We start from the raw sequence: 14,619 nt of genomic DNA, 5'->3' as shown, positions 1-14,619 counted from the left end.
AGGGACATGGGGGGAATGTGATGAGCCCAAGTCCTGGAGCGGTGCTGAGCTGGTGACCCACTGCGCTGCAGAGCAGGACCAGGGGACAAGGGCCCATGGTGGCACACGGCTGCGCTTGTGTTGGGAGGTTGGGGAGTCTGGCACCCCAGCTGGGCTGGAGGTTGGGGTGTCTGGCACCCCAGCCCCACGGCCCCCCACTTCCCTGCTTCCTGTGGCCTCCAAGTCCCACCCAGAGCATCCCAATTTCCACGGTGCCCAGAGCACCCCATGCCCTCCTGGGCAGCCCGGTGCCTGCTTGGTCTGCCCGGCACAGCGCTGCCCTCGCCGCCAAGGCACGTGGCTGTGCGGGCCGGCGCCGCGGGATATTCTTAGCTGGGAGCTGCCCCTCGGCGTTCCTGCCTTTGGGAAGCGGTCCCAGAGGCACAGGCGGACGCTGCCCAGGCGCCAGCGTGAGGGTGCTCCGGGAGGCACAGGGACRCGCGGAGGACGAGGTGAGTCCCGCAGCACCCAACGCCCACAGCACCCGCTTCCCTCTGCCCTGCCCACCCTGCGCTCCGCTTCAGAACCGGCCCATGGAGCATCCCGTCTCCCACTGATGGGTCTGGACGGGATGGGAAGGGAGGTGTGGGGACAAGGCGCTCCATCCTCTCCAGCCATGGGAATGGCACTGTGGGGTGGCGGAGCCGGAGGCTCAGAGCCATCCCTGCTCCAAGGGAACGGAGCCAGAGCTCCGAGCCATCCCGGCTCTGGGGTGGCAACAAGGMGCTAGGAGCAATCCCTGCTCCAGGATGGCCACACGGGGTGCCCAGGCCGGGGCTGGCGGGTGCCGCGCGCGGGATCCAGGGCAGAAGGGGTTACCCAGCGCAGCCCGGCTCCTTTTGGCCGTGTCGGCCGGGAGTGGAGCGGTTGGCCCGTTGGCTGGSAGGGGATGACCGGAATAGCTTCGCTATCGGATTCCTGCGGAGGGGCCGCGCGCTTCGGGCGGCACCATCTCCTTGGGGCTGACATTTGAGCACAGCCCTTGGCTGCCAGCTCCAGGAGGTGCCTCCCAAGCACGGAGCCGGTGGCAGCGGGGGGACGTCGGAGCCATCCCGGGCCTCGTCCGGACCCCTCTGCGTGGCCATGGCCCACCGGAACACCGGCACTGCCCCAAAAACTGCCCGCGCCAAGAAGGCCGCCAAGGAGCCGGCAGCTCGGCCCGCGGGGCCCGACATGGACTCCCTGGGCTTCCAGGCCATGGACAGCAACGTGCCGGGTCTGTCGCACGTCATCCTCCAGAAGCTCAACATGAAGAGCTACGACGACTACAAGTGAGTGCGTGTGGCTCGGGCAGCCCCCCAGCAGTGTCCCCGGTAGCTCCGGCCACCTCCGGGTCCCTCGTGCAGGTGACCAGGCACCCAGCTCAGCCCGCAGGCGGGTGGCTTTGCCGGGGCACTGCCAGCACCTACCCCACGTGCATCCCACCCCGCATTGGGGCAGGATGAAGGATGTACATACATGTCCTCAACCCCAACCAGCCTAGAGCAGGATGGGTTTTGCAAGGCCTGAAGCCCCAGGTGGCTCTTGGAGAGGCCATCAGCCTTGCGTTGACAGCAAGGTGGAGTGGCCATGGCCAGGACAGTGGCAGTGAGGCCATGGATGAAACGCCTGCAGTGGGGTTGGACCCTGCTCCTCACCGTGTGTCTCTGGGCTCCTCAGGTCTGCCCTGGATGGGAAGAAGAAGGGCAAGGATTTTGGCATCCGCACTTACTTTGACATGTTCCAGAAGATGGAGGACACTTTCAAGTTTTGCGTTGAGTGCAAGAAACTCCCCGATGCCCTTCCTGACCCCAAAAGTCTCCGTCGATGCAAGAGGTAGGGGAGGGAGAGGGTCCCCCAGCATGAGGCTGGACGTGTCTTCTGGCTCCCAGGACAGCCTGTGGGCTGGTGACAAAGGGAGCAACAGCAGGGTGAAGTTTGGGGTGCTGCACACGCTGTCCAGCCTTGATGCCTCCCTTGGTCCCAATGGCCACAGCCAGGCTCTTCCCCCTCATGGGGCTCAGCTGTCCCAAATGAGGTGGCCCTGGGGTGATGGCAGAGGAGCTTGGCTGCCCAGGACAGGCCTTGGTGGGCCGGCCACCCCGATATCCGTCACGCTCCCTCTCTCCCCAGGTGCCAGAACGTGTACTACTGTGGCACAGCGTGCCAGCGCGCCAACTGGCCACTGCACAAGAAGTTCTGCAAGAAGCTGAAGCTGGTGGCCCTGGACCGGCTGGTGGAGTGGCTGGTCTTCACAGGTAGGAGAGGGACATTTCCTTGAGCCACTGGTGGCCCAGCTCCCGCGGGTGCTCAGGTTGGACTCACGGGGGATGGGGTGCTGCCCATCTGCCTGTCCTTGGCAGTTCTGCTGGCCCTGGGGAATGTAGGGACGTAAGTGCCCTGTGCCGTGTCCCTGCTGCCCCAGCTCCTCGCTGCTGAGAGCCTGTCCTTCCTCCAGCCACCCCATGCCCAAATGGATGGATGGGCCCAGCACAGGGTCTAGGGCACGGTGGGCATCCCTGCTCCCTTGGTGCTAGCTCAGGTCTGTATCGGGGGACACAGGCCGTGCAGGGGCACTGCTGAAAGCCACCACACCTCCTCCTGCAGGAGACATCCCCTTCCCCACGGAGACCTGGACAAAGCCTGTCCAGGACGTCAAGGGCTGGGAGGACTGGTTCGCCATGCAGGGGCAGCTGGAGGAGAAGCTGGCGGCCATCCTGGGCGGGCGCTACATGACCCTGCTCTGGGCCAACGCCGGGAAGCCCAGGCCCGAGGACGGAGAGCTGTGCGAGTCCATCAAACGGCTCGTCACGGACTTCCACTCGCGGCCCGTCACCATCGGCCTGGGGATGCGGCTCTTCGGCATCGAGCCCCTCGCCAGGCCCCTCACTGTGCACGTGGTGGGGGCATCACACGTCGAGACCCTCAACACGCGGGCCACGGACTACGACGAGCTGACGCGGATGTTCCCAGGGCACCAGGGCATGGAGGTGGTCATGGTGGGCGTGGATGTGGTTGACGGACCCATCATGAGGCCACCACTGGCRGCACTGGGGCCTCGGGGAAGGGTCTATCTCAGCAGCTACAAGGGCCTCTACCACGACTTCTGGGAAAGCCAGGTGGAGACCCAGCAGGCCGCCCGCCCCGACCTGGTGGTGGGCTTCCACCCAGGTGGGTACCCATGGGACAGCGTGGCGAGGGGACACACGGAGCTGAGCCAGCGGGGAGGAGCAGGGATGGCCCTGGGGTCTCCCTGCATTGGGGCACCAGCTCGGGGGTTGGTGGGTTGGCCTGTCGTTCAGCCTGGGGAGCTGGTGGGCGTCCTCCTACCTGCTCCTGCCCACCGTGCTGCCCCTTGCAGGCTTCCACGCCTGCCCCGACCTCATGGAGGGCTGGCTGCCCACGCTGCTGCTGCTGCGCGACTACCGCCTGCCCACCCTCTTCACCGTGTACAGGTGAGTGCTGCCCTCCTCCTCGCCACCGGTGCCCGTGTGGGCGACCTGGCCAGGGCCCATAACGGCCCATAACGGGCAGTAACAGTGCTCGTCGCGCGGACCCTCTCCCCGCAGCGAGCAGGAGCTGAAGGCCTCGCTGCAGATCCTGCTGGAGCTCGAGACGCACATCACGGGCTACGGCGCCAACCCCTTCGCCTCGCTGCGCCCCGAGCAGGTCTACTCCAGCCCCAACAAGGCGCCSGTCTACTGCAGCTCCCACTACATCGCCTGCCTGGGGCCGCTGGGCCCCGACGCGCCGCACGTCCAGGAGCTCGAAGACGACGGTGAGGACTAGGGGGCTCTTCCAGGCACCGGGGCTGAGCCTGAGGTGCCGCAGCCGGGGTGACACAGGGTGCACCTGGGCACCACCTTGCCTGGGCAACGTTGCAGGGTACCTCTGCATGCATCCAACAGCCTGTCCTGAACACTCCCTCCTCCACAGAGCCAAATAAACCAGCGCCAGCCACCCCGTCGTCAGCTTTATTTCCGAAAAGGCCGTTGTTTTCCCAAAGAAAACGGGGCCCGGAGCTGCCCCAGGCCCTGCCGTGGCCACGGCCTGTGACGGGGCGCCAAGGGGGAGCAGAGCCTGTGGCCGGGCCGGCCCGCACGTGCCCGCCGTGCCTTCAGCCGGCCCTGGCGCCGAACCCGCCTCGCGGGGCTCTGAGTGGCCCCGCGGCGACCGGATCCCAACCCAACGGGCCGGCACCGGAGGAGCGGGACGCGCCACCCCGGGCTCACTCGGCGCCGGYGCGTTCCCGCAGCGCGGGCAGCGTCAGCGTCTCCGGCGCCGACTTCTTGCGCGGCCGGCTCTTGGGGGCGGCGAGGAACTCGGGGGCGTCGTCGGCGAGCGGCGTGGAGGGCGCGCTGGCGGGCGCCGAGCGCGGCGCGGCCGGCGGCCCCACCTCGCTCACCGAGATGGTGGGCGCCACGGGGCCCACGAGCTCGTTGGTGGCCTCCTGCGTCTCCCGCTCGTAGCGCCGCACCTCCTCCATGGTCATGCCTGCCGGGGCGCACCGGTGTTGGGGGCCATCCGGGCTGGCGGCCACTGCTGTCCCCACTGCAGCTGCTTGGTGCGGTGAGGGGGCTCCCGTGCGTGGGGGTAGCGGGACCCTGCCCGCCCCGTGAGGAGCGGGCAGCTCCGTGGGGAGTGGGCAGCTCCGTGAGGAGCGGGCAGCTCCGTGCACGTCCCTGCTGCAGCGACCCAGCTCCCTGCAGCCCTTCCTCCGGCAGCCACCCTCTGGCCAGCGAGCAGAGGGATGGGGATGGAAGGAGAGAGAGGCAGGGACATGCGAGCTGTGCACAAGGCAGGAGCCATGCATGGGGTGGGAGCTGGCAYGGGGACAGAGCTGTGCATGCACTGGGAGTCCTGCATGGAGAGGGAAGTTGTGCATTGGGAGGGATCCATGCAAGGGCATTGATCCATGGATTGGGATGCATAGGGTGGGAGTTGGCATGGGGACGGAGCTGTGCACGCACTGGGAGTCCTGCTTGGGGAGGGAAGCTGTGCATGGGGAGAGAAGCTGTGCATGGGGACGGATCCATGCAAGAGCATTGACCCATGGATTGGGATGGAGCCATGCGTAGGGTGGGAACATGCACGGGGAAGATTCAATGCACAGGGACACGATGTGCATGGGCAGGGAGTCCTGCGTGGGGAGGGATCCATGCAAGGGCATTGATCCATGGATTGGGATGGAGCCATGCATGGGGTGGGAGCATACACAGGGAAGATTCCATGCACAGGGACATGATGTGCATGGGCAGGGAGTCCTGCGTGGGGCAGCCCTGCCACCAGGAGCCCCGCGGCTCCGCGTGCCCAGCGGGCCGCCAGGGGCACGTACATACAYGGGGAGTCCAGGCTGGGCGGGAGCTAGGGGTCCTGGCTCCCAAATTTTTGGTTCGTGGCCACTTGCATCTGAGTCTCGAAGGCCCGAACCTCTTCCAGGGACATGTCTGGAAGGCAGAGAGCCGTTTGCCGTGGGGACGGTGTGGGAACGGGCCGCCCGTGGTGCCCAGCGCTCGGCATGGCCGGGCTGGGGAGCAGGCGCAGGGCCGAGTGGTTAGTGGGGTTATTTGGTGAGCTGAAACCTCGCTGAGCCCCGAGGGGAAGGACACRCGGGCACGGTGAGCTGAACCTCCCTCACGCTCCCCTACATGCGAGCCCTGCGGTGCCACCGAGCAGCGGGGAGCGCGCGGGCACCGAGCACAGCGAGCCGGAGGAAGAGCTGAAGGCATGAGCAGCGTTAGTGGGGTTAGCCCTGCGTGGGAGCCGCCCCACCGCGCGTCCCRGGGATGCTGAGGGGCCCCCCATCCTCACCACACCACTCGTCCACCCAGGCGAAGGCCTGCCGGTGTCCTATCAAGAGGATGTCGCGGATGACCTGCGGGGCGGGCACGGCGGCGCGCTCGGACCAGGCGGCGCGGGCGCCCCGCGCGCCCTCCCCGCCRCCCCTCACCTTGTGCACGAACTGCTCCACGCGGCTCTGCAGCCCCCACACCTCGAACTTGACGCTCACCAGCTTGTAGGAGCACATGATGGGCTTGGTGTGCAGGCGCCAGCCTTCCCGCAGCGGCCCCCGGCCCGTCTTGGCCGAGCTGAAGTAGCGCGGGTCCTGGTGCAGCGAGAGCGGCCGTGAGGCTCAGGCTGCGGGASCCGCTGCCCCCCGGAGCCCCCTTTACCTCCAGGCTGCGGTAGTAGCGCTCGGGGATCTCATCGAAGGCGATGTCCAGGAAGGAGACCTCATGGTCCCCCAGGATTTTGTCRCTGTGGAAGATCTGGGGAGCGAGGAGGAGTGAGGATGCGGGCAGGCGCAGCAGTGAGCCTGCCAGGTTCAGCCGCCCCGCCGAGGGGCAGGGGTGACTCACGTTCTCACTGTCCCCACAGTTGTCCTCGTACTTGGTCTCAATGTAGATGGAGAACTTGGGCAGGAAGGAGCACTGCCGGGAGAGAGGCACRGTGGGTGATGGGACACCTGGGAGGGCAGCACGGGGACAAGGTGCCAGGGACGGGGAATGCGATGGGGGAACACTTGGGAGGGAATGCGGACCAGGACAGGGAGACACCTGGGATAAGGGCACAGGGACCTGGTCAGGGGGACACCCAGGATAGGGGCAAGGGGACAGGATGRAGAGGACACCTGGGAACTGGGCCAGGGGGGACACTCATGTGGGAGCACGTGGACTGRTACGGGGGGACAGGGGGACCAGCACCCCGCGCAGGAGCAGGGCCACGTCAGGCCGGGGGGTGCCACCTTACCGTGTACTCTGCAGGGGCGGCGGGCACCCGGCACGGCCGGCGGGCAGGACAAAGGCACGAGGTGAGGGGACGCGGCGGGCAGCGCGGCGCCACCAGCCTGTCCCCCAGCCCGGACCCGCGCGCCCGCCGCGGCCTCACCSGTGATGGTGTAGGGGTAGTAGTTCCAGGCCTTCTCGGTGATGTAGAAGATGCGGGGGGTCACTGCCCGGGCCCAGCTGGGCAGCTTGCTGGCAACGAGCAGTACAGGGGGTCCAGTCAGGACCGGGGACAGGGCACGTCCTGAGCCCGGCCCTGCTGCCACCCAGCCCAGCCCTGCTGAGTGCAGCCCCCATTTGCTCCCCAGGACCCCATCCCAAAACCAAGGACCCTCATCCCATCACCAGGGACCCCCATCCCACACCTGGCATCCCTCCATACCCCACCCCAACCTCCTCCCCAGGAGCACCCCAGCGCCTCACCCCACAGACCCCCCAGGACCCCCGAGCTCAGTGACCCCCAGGCATCCCCACGCCCAGCACCAAGCCCCCTCCCTGCCAGGGGGCTCCGGTGCCCCCCATCCCCGCACACCCAGCACGGGCTCCGGTGTTCGCCGCCGCCTCCCAGCCGCTCTGGCTTCATCTGCRGGCGTTATTTATAACAGCCCCGCGGGGAGAACCGGGAGCACCGCCGCTAAGAATAGCCGGGCTACGGGCAGCGGCTGGGGGGGACGCGGCGCGGCGCCCGCGCGCACCTGGACAGGTGCACCCGCTTCTCGGTGAACTGCCCCGGGCCGTGCACGGGGTCCTCGTGCGGCTCGTTCTTCACCACCTCGACGCCCTCGCCCTTCTCGCTCTCCTGGTGGCTGTGCTTGCTGATGGTGTAGAGCTGCCCCACGCGGTACTGCGGCGAGGAGCGGGGCAGGGTTCTTTCTATATATTTCTATATATACTCCCTGTATGTGTATTCTATATATATCTTTCTCTGTGTTTCTCGAAGCACCAGGGGACCGCTCGTGCCCTGCCGCATCGGCGGATGCTTCGCCCCACAGGCGACTCAGAGTGTTATTTCCCTGCTCGCACAAACCCAGCCATGGAGCTCACCCCAGCTGGCACCCAAACTGGGAGCCCCCAGCTCACCACAGGCAGCCCAAGGTGTTCCTGGACCCAGGAACGGTGGGAACCTCGGAGCAACAGGGACTTGGGAGCAACGGGGGGACTCTTGAGCTACGCCACAGCCTGGCACCCCTGTCCCGGCCTCCCTCTATGCCAGAGCTGGGGGCTGCTGGGCACCCAAGACAGCCCTGTCTCCCCCCATCTGCTCCTTGCTGCATCTCGCAGTCAGCCCGGTGGCTCTGCAGCACCCAGAGCCCTCCCGAGCCGCTTCTTGCTCAGTAAATAACGTGGGAGCTCACAGAAAGGGAAAAAATACATATATATATATTCGATATATATGTATTATATATATAGACACACACAGAGATTTATATGAGATGGCACAGCTGCACAAGAGCTGTTTTACTGCTGCTCCGAAGATGCTGCTCAGGGCTCTGGCTGCTGGAGCGACGTTCCCACCCAGCACCAAGGGCCCGGGGCACGAGGCGAAGGGCTGCCCTGGTGTCGCCCCGCGCCGCCCCTTCGCGGGCCGCTGCGCACAGTGGCCTTTGGTCCTTYGCTGCAGGGCATGTACATGTGACCTGGCACCGGTGCTGCCAGCCGAGGCACCCAACGGCCCCTTGATGTCCCCTGGGGGCTGCATGGCTGAGGGGTCCGTGCTCGGGGCTGGCACAGTGCAGGGAGGTGATAGAGGACAGAGCCCCAGAATAGGCTGCCCAGGGAGGTTGTGGATCTCCTTCTCTGGAGATCTTCAAAACCCACCTGGATGCCGCCCTGTGCCCCGTGYTCTGGGTGTCCCTGCTGGAGCAGGGGGGTTTCACTAGACGATCTCTAGAGCTCCCTTCCAACCTCAACCATTCTGTGATTCTGTGAGGTGCTGGAGCAGGGAGCGAGCCTGGGCACAGCTCTGGCACAAGCCCTGCACGCTACGGGCACGGTGTGGGGCAGCAGTGCCCCAGCACCCCACAGGACGGGTGTCCCACAGATCCCTGCATTGGCAGCCAGCCTGTGCCCTCACCCACTTCCCCCACCGTGGACCCTCAAGCCCCAACTCTGCCTCCCTCTTGCAAGCCCAGGCACCCACTTTTAACCTCCTAGGGTGCAAGCGGGGCGGGTGGCCAGGCTGGGCTGCGCGGCGCCCTCGCTCACCTCCTCGGTGGTGAGYGGCATGCAGATGCGGTACTCCTTGACGAGCATGGTGGCTCAGGCGGCAGCGGCGAGGCCGGCACGGCGAGGCAGCCGCGCGGGGCCGGGGCTCATCCTGCGGGCCGGCCCGGCGAGGCGCTGAGCACGGGGCTGCGGGAGCGCAAGGCGGCCGCGGTGCCGCCCGCTCCGGAGCGGCTCTCATGGTGACCTCATGCACCGTTGCCATGGCGCCAGAGTGAGGTCACCCARGCGCAGGGAGTCCCGGCACGTGGCACCCACAGCACCCGAGCCCTGGGCCAGGGCACCCCCAGCCTTAACCCCTTCCCTACCACGTGAATGCCCTAAGCACCCGCTCTGAAACGGGGTCTTCCTGGGGAGCTGCAGCAGCATCCCCCTTCCTCCTGCACCCCTGCATTGCGAGCAAGGGCAGAGGCTCCTCCCATGGTCCCCCCATTGAGTTGGGTGCCATGGGTGCCCCATGGCACCCAGGTGCAGAGAGCAACTGGTGAGGGCCATGGAGCACCCGGGTGGGTTCCTGGCTGAGGCACTGACCCAGTGGCTGGCACCTTCCCCTGCACACGGAGCACAGCGAGGAGCCCGAGCAGAGGGCAGTGAGGCACCCGGGTCACCACCTTGAGCAGGGGAGCAGTCCCTGCTGCCTCGGGGTGGTATAGAGGGACCGTCTGAGGCAGCCTGCACAGCTGGGTGAAATGGATCCTGGCAGCTTGGGGGACAGCAGGGACAAGGGGCACCCCAGGCCACCCCATGGCCAGGCCAGTGCTCTGCAGCCATCCTGGCACACAGGGGTACCCACCGCAGCAGCCCCCTGCAGCCTCGGGCTGGGCATTGGGCAGCCCCAAACGGCCCCCGGGCTCCTTGGCAGCTGCCTGCTCTGCAGCACCTTTTGGCCAGCCCTGCGCTGCTCACTGACCCGGCTGTGCGGAGGTGCTGGGGACCTGGCATCATGCAGGCACCCAGGCGGGGCTGACCCCGGCATGGGGCATCTCGAGCTGCCAGCACTCAGGTGCCTTGGGACCTGCTCCAGCCCTCTGGTTCATCAGGGCACCCTGGGGCGCTTGCAGGGGGCTGGAAGACACAGACTGCCCCGGGCTGGGGGGAGAACAGGCTGCTTTGGGGAGGTTGTGTCAGTCGCGGGACTCAGGTCGGCTTGGGGTGGGGAGGCTCGGGGGTCTGGGGCTCCCCCGGACGGCTCGGGAGGCTCCAAGGGCTGGGGCTGCTCCCGGGGCTCGGGCTGGCCGCGCTGCCGATGCAGGAGGAAGGGGCAAGCGGGACCCGGCGCCCCCAACGCCGCCGAGCCGCCCGAACGGGCGCGTTTCCCCTCGCCTCAGAGCAGCCGGTGCTCGGCTCGGCTCGGCTCCCGCCCCGTCCCGTTGCCTCCAGGGCCAGGCCCGACGGTCCGCGCTGCCCCGGCCGCCCCGCGGCATCCCCGGCGCCCCACAGCTCCCGCCGCCCGCCCCGTGCCCGGCCCCGGCCCCGGCGGGGGGCTCCGCGCCGCCAGCCCCGCCGCGCCCGCGCTCACTTACCGGGGCCGCGGCGGGCGCCGCTCGCCGCCGTGCGCGGCCGCCCCGGGCCGTGCGCAGGAGCGCGCCCGCCCCCCGGCCCCGCCGCCGCCGCCGCACATCGACCCCTAGGGGGAGGAATCCGCCGCGCACCGGCCTCCGCGCCCGCCCCGCCGCCGGCGCCCCGGGGACCGAGCAGCGCCGGCCGCCCCGCGCCCGTCCCGCTGTCCGGGCGCCCCTCGGTGCAGCCCTGCCCGCCGCACCCCCCTCCCCAGGGTGTCACTGGTGCCTCCCCGACGGCGCCACCAGAGCCCGGCCCGCCCGCCGTGCCCGTCGCCGCGTGTCCCCCGCACCTCCGGTGCTGCCGGTGCTCGGGACGCCCCGCCGGAGCCGCACGCGTGCAGGGCGCCGCGCTGCAACTCCCGAGCAGCGCAGCCGGCGAGCCTCGCCGTGCCGCTTCCCTCTGAATTTCAATCAACTCGCTCGCTAAAAATAGCTCCGCGCTGGAGCTGGGCAGGGCCGCGCGTGGGGCGTGCGGTTTTGCTTTATTTGCTAAAAAAATTCTGCCTTGTGAGGCTCCGAGCGGTTCCTGCATCAGGGATGAGGCCGGGGGCAAGCGCTGCGGCGCGGCAGCTGACAGTGCCCTGGCTTGTGCCAGCGTTCCCCGAACCTTCACATGCGGTCCCCAGCCATCCCTGCCGCGGCCAGCGCTGCTCGTGGTCCCCAAGGACTCCTCATGAGCCACCCCAAGCACAATGTCTCCTTGCAGCAATTGGGAGTGGGGGGGCGCGCCCCTCGCTGCCGGGCGCCCCGTTTGCCAACAGTCACTTCAGCGCCTTCCCCGGCGGGGGGGGAATTTCCGGGGAATTTGTGCCCAGACCCACGCACTTGGCAGCCGAGGGGATTTGTGTTTAGGGCGGAAAATCTGGCTCAGGCGCCGTGTTTGTTTAGGCGCACGAGGCCCTGCCCTGGCACTCTCCCCGGCCGAGCGCGGCTGCGCCTTGGGGCACTCAGCGCCCTGGGCGCCCCGACGCCACCCCAGGGCTCTCACCCGGTGGTCACCGCAGCTCTAGCGCTCACAAGCGACCTCCAAAATGTGATGCCGGTGGCCAAAGTCCAAAGCCAGTGCAGGCACCAGGTACGCGGTGACCTCCCATCAGTGCCACACGCAGCAGGGTGGCCACTGGCACTGGGCAGTAGGGAGCGGGCGCAAGTGTCCCTCTCCAGGCAGCAGCCCTCCCTTGGCATGGCTGGTTTGCTGCCACCAAAGCACTTAGGGTGACACCCGTGTGACATTACACCCTGGCGCACAGCCCGGAGCGGGTGTAGCAGTGGCCCGCGGTGGCTGCTCCCCGCCGAGCCGCTTGCCACCCTCCTCCTCGGCAGCAGGTCTGCGCCATCTCGTGGTGACAGGCACAGCGCTGCGCGGTCCCCCGGGGACCCCAGCACCGCGGGCCACGATGCCAAACTGCCCGAGAGGCCTCCTGAGGCCTCCCGCGAGCCTTGGGAGAGGCCGCGGGGACGTGAGAGCAGGCGSAGCCCGAGGGCGCGGGCACCCCAAGCCGCAGGGATGGTGCAGGAAGGTGTGGGCAAGCCCAGGGTAACCCGGGCTGCTGCGGAGCRGGCGCTCGCCTCGCTCGCCCCGCGGGGAGCAGGGCTAAATTTAGCCCTCGTCGTTGCAGGGGAGTGACGGCGATGAGTGGATAAGATGGATATCGGCGTCGCCGGAGGCGAGCGCGCGCAGCTAAAAATAGCAGCAAGGACGCGGGAAGCAGGAGCAGACGGAGCAGCGCCGTTCCCGGGAAGGCGAGATGCATCCGCTCATCCCCACGCCACGGAGGGGTGCGCCCGGCGCCCCGGAGCGGCCTTGGTGCCGGTGCCAGCACGGGCGGCTGCCAGCGCGTGGCCCCTCCTGGCCCGCGGCCGGCCACGCGGAGCCTCCCCCTGGGCAAACACGGTGACGTGCCCCGTGCAGCGCGCGCCCCGGCCCTGCCCTGCCGCCCAGGGCTCCCTCCTGCGCCCGCAACGGGTGACGGCCCCCACTGGGGGGGCTGAGGGGGCTCTGCCGCCTCCCGCCTGCACATTCCTCCCAAACTCGTTCCGCAGGGTCTCRCGCAGATGCCAGGCTGATGGCATCCGGGTTTGGCTTCCCGGTCATGCCCCGGTTAGCACCGAGAGCCAGCAAAGGGTCAGGAGCAATGAAGCTTTGGCTGGCGCTCGGCACGTGCCCGAGGAGAAACTGGGCTCGGGCGCAGCCCCTGCAACAACGGTGTCACTCGGGAGCCCCCATAGCCCGACCTGCTCCCCAAGACCTCCAACAAGCCCCGCTCCCACCCCCAAATCCTTCCACCAAAACCCCCTCAGAGAGGCCCAGGAGCAGCCCTGGCCCTTCCCAGAGAGGCGATGGACTTGGCAGGGAGCCAGGGGTCCCAACCTGCCTCATTGCCCCAAAGTCTGTGGGCAAAAGCCCCCCACTACCGTAGCCCCCAGAACAGCCCCCCAGGTTTCCCCCAGAACAGCCCTGGGCAAGTGTCCTTGGTGCCCTCCCCCTCCAAGAGGGTCCCCAGCGCATCGGAGTCCCCATTCCCACACCGGCCGGTCACCCACTAGGAAGGAGCAGCGGGAAGTGGGGGGAGAAAAAGCAAGAGGAGGCAAAAGCTAGTGAAAAATGACCCATTTTAATYGCAAAGCCTCCCCCAAGCCTCCTGGCTGTCGGTGCTGGCTTTCGGGCTGTGCTGAGCCGTGCTGCCCCCCCCGCACCCCGCAGGTCCCCCCGCTGCCGCCTGCGGGGCCCCCACAGCGTGCCCCATGCGTGCGCCGGGCCCCGGGGCGCCCCTCGCGCGGAGGAAGGAGAGAGGGAGCTCTCGGAGGCGCCCGGCCGCCCTGGGGAGCGGGCGGCCCACGGCGGCCTCTTCCTCGGCTCCGGCAGCGAGCGCCCCGCCGGGACGCGGCATCCCGGCCAGCCGTGCAGCCCGCGGCCCTGCCCGCGCTCCGGGAGAGCCCGCCGGCGCCGCGGCCGGGTACCCGCCTCCCCAGCCCTTAGGTAGGCACCGTGACGAAGACCATCTTGGTGGAGTAGACCAGGTCTACTAGGTAGGCGAGGAGGTTGAAGATGGTGAGGAAGGTCACCCCCAGGCGCTTGTTCCACCAGCAGTTCGCGCCGCAGGGGTTGGGGCGCCTCGTGTTCCTGAAGCTGTACAGGGGCCAGATGACGGTGACCGTGAGGTACATCACCAGGGCCAGCGCRTTGTAGCCGACGAGCATCTTCTCCAGGGCACACGGCATGTAAGCGAGGCAGCGGCCGATGGTCATGATGATGATGAGGAGGGTGATGATGAAGCAGATGGCGTAGACCGCCACGCACCACTGCAGGGCGGGTTGGGAGCCGACATTATCCAGCAAAGAGAAGATCAGGCAGGCCACGTAGGCTTCGAAAACCTTGAGGAGCCCCGGCACAGTGGAGAGGAAGCTGCTGATGTCACCCGGCTTGGCGCGCGTTAGCCCCACCTCCAGAGCATAGGCGAGGAAGCAGAGGCAGGATATGGCYGTGGCGGCGGCCTGCCGGGCACACTTGTCGGAATTGCAGGGGCTGCTGATGAAGGTGGAGGGGAACACCACGGAGGTGGTGAAGATCATCAGCGCGGCCAGCATGGAGAAGGCGGAGGTGAAGTCATCCCAGGAGAGGGGCAGCTTGGGGTACAGCTCCAGCAGCTCCAGCAGCACGATGAGCACGGTGACGGCGAAGCAGAAGCACCAGGTGAACATGCACCACGTCCCGTAGGCTCCCCCGTAGTCCTCGGTGGAGGCCACCAAGCTGAAGGCGATGCAGGAGAGCACGATGGCGAAGATGCGCGTGATGCCCACCCAGGAGGTCAGCGCCCGCAGGTTCACCCTCATGACGGCCATGGCGCGCCCGTGCCCGCCGCTCGCCTCGCTGCGCTGCCTGGGGCGCCCGGTGGCCGCCGCCGCTCGCCCGCCCGCGCGCGGCAACGCCCGAGCGCAGAGCTGCGGAAATGCCTGCGCCGCCGCGTGACCTTATCTGGGCCGCGGAGCCCGAGGGGAGGAGCGCGCACGGGGAGGCTCCGGCCGCCCCG

General features: G+C 68.1%; 3 protein-coding genes across 4 annotated transcripts; 1 reads left to right on the top strand and 2 right to left on the bottom strand.

Moving 5' to 3' along the window:
* The first annotated feature begins 1,122 nt into the window (after positions 1-1,122).
* MSS51 (MSS51 mitochondrial translational activator) lies at positions 1,123-3,807 on the top strand. Its single transcript, XM_026048968.1, has 6 exons — positions 1,123-1,310; positions 1,699-1,854; positions 2,152-2,276; positions 2,626-3,189; positions 3,380-3,473; positions 3,588-3,807. The coding sequence occupies exons 1-6, from the start codon at positions 1,123-1,125 to the stop codon at positions 3,805-3,807; spliced, it is 1,347 nt and encodes a 448-aa protein (XP_025904753.1).
* Positions 3,808-4,191: 384 nt separating this feature from the next.
* On the bottom strand, positions 4,192-9,058 carry LOC112955668 (cytoplasmic phosphatidylinositol transfer protein 1-like). 2 transcript variants are annotated; one of them, XM_026048991.1, is made up of 9 exons: positions 9,009-9,058; positions 7,499-7,647; positions 6,907-6,995; positions 6,769-6,776; positions 6,378-6,449; positions 6,192-6,287; positions 5,969-6,124; positions 5,830-5,893; positions 4,192-4,512 (listed from the first exon to the last, which is right to left on the bottom strand). In XM_026048991.1, the coding sequence occupies exons 1-9, from the start codon at positions 9,054-9,056 to the stop codon at positions 4,247-4,249; spliced, it is 948 nt and encodes a 315-aa protein (XP_025904776.1). In that variant the 5' UTR covers positions 9,057-9,058; the 3' UTR covers positions 4,192-4,246. The 2 variants fall into 2 exon arrangements, with proteins under 2 accessions (XP_025904776.1, XP_025904777.1); XM_026048992.1 differs by lacking the exon at positions 4,192-4,512 and adding an exon at positions 5,357-5,465.
* A 4,503-nt stretch (positions 9,059-13,561) lies between these two features.
* MYADM (myeloid associated differentiation marker) lies at positions 13,562-14,431 on the bottom strand. Its single transcript, XM_026048994.1, has one exon. The coding sequence runs from the start codon at positions 14,429-14,431 to the stop codon at positions 13,565-13,567; it is 867 nt and encodes a 288-aa protein (XP_025904779.1). The 3' UTR covers positions 13,562-13,564.
* Between the last annotated feature and the right edge of the window lie 188 nt (positions 14,432-14,619).

This window comes from Nothoprocta perdicaria, unplaced genomic scaffold (genome assembly GCF_003342845.1).
Source record: "Nothoprocta perdicaria isolate Ctin4 unplaced genomic scaffold, notPer1 scaffold_59, whole genome shotgun sequence".
In the NCBI taxonomy this organism is placed as follows: Eukaryota; Metazoa; Chordata; class Aves; order Tinamiformes; family Tinamidae; genus Nothoprocta; species Nothoprocta perdicaria.
Note: the sequence above shows the minus strand (reverse complement) of the source record. Positions and strands in the feature narration are given on the sequence as shown.